This window comes from Rhea americana, unplaced genomic scaffold (assembly GCF_003343005.1).
Source record: "Rhea americana isolate MKP2758 unplaced genomic scaffold, rheAme1 scaffold_278, whole genome shotgun sequence".
Taxonomy (NCBI): Eukaryota; Metazoa; Chordata; class Aves; order Rheiformes; family Rheidae; genus Rhea; species Rhea americana.
The window spans coordinates 718875-723983 of record NW_028186399.1 but is presented as its reverse complement, the minus strand read 5'-3'; the positions used below and the strand labels follow the sequence as shown (position 1 = coordinate 723983).

The 5109-nt window shown below is 69.9% G+C and overlaps 1 protein-coding gene across 1 annotated transcript in view; it reads right to left on the bottom strand.

The window, feature by feature from the left end:
- KANK3 (KN motif and ankyrin repeat domains 3) overlaps nucleotides 1-5109 on the bottom strand; it is a 22824-nt gene that overhangs the window by 8570 nt on the left and 9145 nt on the right. Inside the window, exon 4 of the mRNA XM_085308551.1 lies at nucleotides 820-1042. Within this exon, the coding sequence (XP_085164677.1) occupies nucleotides 820-1042 (223 nt within the window). The remainder of the gene's footprint in view (nucleotides 1-819; nucleotides 1043-5109) is intronic.

Below are 5109 nucleotides of genomic sequence, written 5' to 3'. Positions count from 1 at the left end.
GGGCCAGCGGATGAGCCGCCCGGGCCCCCTCCCAGGTGCAGCCCGGGGCTCGCCCGAGCTTTTCTGCTTCTCGCTGCAGCTCGGCTCAGGCTTCGGCAACGCCCCCCCCGGCCGCAAAGTCTCCCAAACGCAGGATCCGGCCTGATTCCAGCTAGTTTTGTCCAAAACGCCTCGGATACCTACAACGCTGCTCCCACCCCACCGCGCCTTCATCCCCGGATCCTCGGATACGCCGGCCGCACGGAGACGAGCAGGGTCCCAGCTCCCTTCCCGCCGCGCTCGGCGACAGCTCCGACCCCCCCCCCGCCCCAGGGAGCCCCCGGAGAAGCCGCTGTTCCCCCTGCAGCCCTGCCCGGCTCCCGCAGCGCAGAGCCCGGTTCGTCCCTTCCCCGTCCGCCCGTGCTCGGCAGCTCGCGGTTCTCCGCGGCGAGGGGCCGGCGGCGCCCCGGCACGGCCGCTGCGCCCCCCCATCACCTCTAAAATTAGCTCCGGGCGGCCGGAGCGCTTCCATAGTAGGTGCAGAGCGGGGAGAACCTCTGCTGGCTGATAACGCGGGATAAGGCACGGCGGAGGGAAAAGGAAATGCAAAGAAATGCTCAAAATAGAGCGAGAAAGCAGCATGCTCGTGGCTCACCCCGGGCTGTGCACCGGCGTATTTCGGGCAGCGAGGGGCCCGTCGCCCCAGCCGAGGCAGAAACCAGCCCCCGGTAACAGAGCAGCAAGAAACACCCCGGGCTGCTCGCGGGGGGGCAGCTCGAGGCGCTGATTTAAGGGAAGAAGATGCTAAACGGCACCTTCCGGCTGGCAGCGGGTCCCCACTGCCCGCCCGTATCCCTGCTCCAGCTCGGGAGCTCGGCTGAGCGACGGGGTCCCTGGCGACGAAGCCGGTGGGAAACCCCCGTCCTTCCCGCCGCACCCCCCCGGCGCCGGGATGCAACGCGAGAGCCCGGCGGTTCGCGTAGGGCGCCGGGTCCCCCGAGCGCTGCCGCTGCCACCGCCGCGGGCGTTCAGAGCCGGGGGGAAACTCGGAGGCCAGCAGACGCTGGAACGGGAACGCACGCGAACCGGGAACGCCGGCGCCACGCGAGCCCCCCGCTCGGCTCCCCGACACCGTGCGAGGAGACGTGGCCGGCCGGGATGCTCCGTCGCAGCACCGGCTCCGGCCTGGAGCCGGCTCCCCGGGAGATGCTGGGTGTCGGGATCAACCCCGCCACGTTTCCTCGGGGAAAGCGGTTCCCTTGGTTAACCAGCGCCACAGGCAGTCGCCCAAAATCTCCCGTTTTCCAGCCCTTCTTTGCAGCGAGACTCTCAGCCCCGCTTTCTCCCTCCTCCTCGCTCGAACTCCCGCTTTGCCTGACGGTTTGCGGAGGCGGCCGGGCCCTGGGGATCGGCACGTTTCCACGCCGCGTCCAAGGAGCCGCGCGGAGAGGCTCTGCCCGTCCCCTCCAGCCCCGGAGCCCGCTCCGGRAAACGGCCGGCCTCCCTCTCCGCCCGTCGCGGCGTTCCTTCCTCCAGGTAATTAAACAGCGCCCGGGCCAGGATAAACTTCCCGCCGGGCTTCGCGCACRCTGTAAATCAAACGGGAGGAAGAGGGACGGCACCGGGAACAGCCACGCGGCTCCGGCGCTCGTCGGGGACCAGCGGGGCTGCTTCCTCGGGGGAAGCGGCGCGGCGGCGGCTCCCTTCCGCTGCCGGACCGGGTATTGTCCCGCCTGGGGCCGGGCCAGGAAAAACCGCCACCGCGCTCCGTCCGCGGCTTCCCGCGGAGCTGCCGGCTCCGAGCAGCCCCGCTCGTAGCGAAGGGGCTTTTTTTTTTTCCAGCATCGCGTCTGCTGTCGGTTGGAGGTTCCCTCTCGCGTACGGCCGAGACGATGCTCAGCCGCGCTCCGGGAGCGCTGCAGCCGCAGCGCCGGGCGCGTCTCTGCCCCGCGCCGCCGCGAGCTGCCGCCCGAGCCGAGCGGTCCGTCCCCGGCTTCCCGACGCCTGCTCCGTGCACGAGCCCCGGCAGCCGCCCCCGAGGCCTCTCCAAACCAGGGAAGAGCCTCACTCGATCCTCCTGCATCTTTCAGCCCTGTTTAACTTTGGCCCGAAGGGACGGGACGCTCCGGAGCGGCAGCCTCGGCTTTCGCTCGGCTACGAAGCAAAGCAGAACGGCCGGGGCCGCGCGCCGGGCGAGGCGCGAAACGCCGGGCCAGCCGCGCGCTGCCCCGCCGCGGCGCGGGGCCCCGCTCCCGCGGGCGCTTCCAGCCTGAGTCACGTTCCCGATCCCTGCACAATGCCAGGAAACGGCCGCGCGCCAGCGCTCAGGAATGCGCGAGCGGCCCCGGGGTCGGGAGAAGGGCCGAGCAGAGCAGGTCCCGGGCGGCAGAAACCCCGCGAGTTCGGGGCTGCTGTTGGCAGCCACCGGGGAGATCCGAAAGGATTTGCAGCACGAATCCGCTGCGCTGCCACGGCCCGGCGGGCGCCCGCGTCTCCCCCGCCGGCGGGAGATGCTCGGCGGCTCGCTGGCAGCGTGGGGCAGCAGGATCCAGGGGCAAATGCCGAGTCGGCCACCTGAGCTGCAGGGTCCGGCCGGGCGTTAGGGACCTGCGGGCTCTCGGCGACGTGCAAACCATCCCGGAGCGAGCGGCGGGTTGGGACAAGAGGAGGGCACCGGGCTGGAGGAGGAGGCAGCGGCGGCTCGTGTGGTTATTTGCACAGCTGCAGAAACRAGCCGCCTCCAGCGCTCACGAAGCTCTTTCCTTCCTCCTTTGCCCGTCTCCCGGCTTCCCCGCGGGGTCCCAAGCCRCTGCCAGGCTCCCTCCGTCCCCGCAGCCTCGCCGCGCTGCTGAGCCTGGGAGAGCCCCAGCGCCGCCTGAGCACRGAGAAGCTGAAACGGGGGCGGACGCGCCCGGCGAGGCCGCGTCGGCGGGAGGGTTAAGTCCCCGCAGCTGCGGCCCCGCCGCGGGCACCGCCTGCACAAAGCCAGCCTTGTCCTCGGCCGGCCCCGATCGCGGCGACGCCGCTTCAAAGGGAAACCGCTCTCCAGCTCGGCTTAAATCCCGACCCCGTCGGCCGCTTTGTCGGAAGGGTCCGACCTCCGGCAGCCGCGCCGGCCCTGCTGGGAGCGCAGAGCTCGCGTGCTCCCCGCCGCCCCGCGTGGCCTCCGGCCGGGCGCCTCGCACAGACACCCCAGACTGGAGCCCCTCAGCTCGAGGCCGCTAAGAGAAGCGGGTCCCGTAAGCGGCGTGCCGGCCACCCGCACCGCGAGGACGAGGCAGGCGGCCGAGGGGCTCGGAGCCCGGGCAGGTCGCAGCTGGCTGCGCGTTTGYGCCCACGCCGAAGTCACAAGCTAAACTGCACCCGCACAGACGAGGCAGCAGCTGGCAGCCGCGAGGCCTTAGCCGCGGCCGCTCAGAGCCCAAATCTGCCACCGAGCCCCTGCGAAGAAACCACAGCTCGGGTACCGTCAGGAGCGAGTCCATGGGTTTTGGGCAGCTCCCGAGCCACGTCCCTCCAGTAAGGGATTAAACAGAAACCCCACCGGGAAGGGCAGAGGATGAGGGGCTCCCCCATGCCCCAGGGCTTGGGACCAAGCCCGGCTCTTGCTGCCCAACAGCTCAGCATCGGAGGCGGCGAGATGCCCTGACCGGGGCTTTCCAGCCTCAGGGTCCAAGGGGCGAGTCCTCCTCTGAGTCCCGAGGAAGGAATACACTTGCAAAGACCTCTGGTTGGCTCTGCTGCCGCTTGCCAGGCAGGCTGAGGACRCGGGGTGGGGTGAGAGCTTCTTCCGAAGCTTTGGATTCCTTGGTGCCGCGTTTCTTTAGCGATTGGCGCAAGCGGAAAGCACGGCTGCTCCGCGCCTCCGGCTCGGCCTCTCCCGGCAACGCGCCTTGCTCCAGCCAGGGTTGCTCAAACACYGTGGCTGGAGCGGGGTGACCGCCGGGGGCTGGATGCGCCGACGGATCTCACCGGTTATCCTCCTAAGCCAAAATATTGAGGTCATCAGGAATGCGAGAGGAACAGTGTCCAGAGCAACCCCGGCCAGTGCAGCTTGATTTATCTTTGAAAGGCACGTTTCCCTTGAAGCTGCGCACAGGCGATAAGCCCTAAAGCCCAGGGCTGAGGCTGTTCCAAAGTTAAAGGGAAACCACTGAGCAAGCAGGCGGCTTCCTCTCCAGCGAGGGGCCAGGGAGCTGCCAAAGACCTGCCGGGATTCGGGCTCCTCGCACGAGAGCTGCGGCAGCCCCGAGCGGCACAGACAGCTCCCGCGGGTGCCTGGCTTTCACGGGTGCCCAGCACACCCCGCGCCGACGCAGCCAGCGCCCRGCCGGAGGGACTGGGAAGAGCTTCGATGTTCTCAACAGCCTAATTCGTGGGTTGGGCCGTTATTTATGGAGTTGCTGCTGTCATCGCCTYCCCGGTCGGTCGGGAAGCAGCAGCACCGCTCCAAAGCCCGCTGCACCTCACTGAGCCCACGCAACACCTGCACAACAGGCGCACGCAACACCTGGATGACAAGCRCGCGGGCCAAACGCCGAGGTACGCGCGTGGGGATCAGCTCTGTGTTCCCCAGTCACACCGGYAGCTCTGTGCACGGCTCCGCTAGGAAACACCGTCGCCCGCCCGCCCTCGACCCGTGCGGCAGCTGCCTACCRGCGCTTTTCACCGAAACCTCCCCAATTCCTCCCAGGCTGGTGACAACACGCGGTGTTTGCAACAAGCCCCGACAGCCTGAGAGCCGTCCCGCCGCCGGGAGCGCGCGGGGAGGTGCCGCTCCTCGGTGACACGCTTGAATTTACGCTCAGGACAGACAGGCAGGGCCAGGGCGCACTGGGCGCTGGTGCCCGGCACCGTCCCGAAGCAGGCTCCCCGCACGCCTGCCCGCCCGCTGCGCGCCCCCGGCCCGCCGCGGCCTCGCCACCCTCCCCGTCGGAGAGCACCCAGCGCCCCGGGGTGCCCCACAGCGCCCCCACCCCACGCGCGCTGCAGCACCCTGGGGCGCCCCACAGCGCCCTGCAAGCCCCAGCACACTGGGGGAGGTTTGCTGCCCGCCCGAGCTGCTCCCACCAGCCGGGTGCACGGCCCGGCCCGGCCCGGCAGACCGGAGCCGCCGCTCCCGGTGTCACC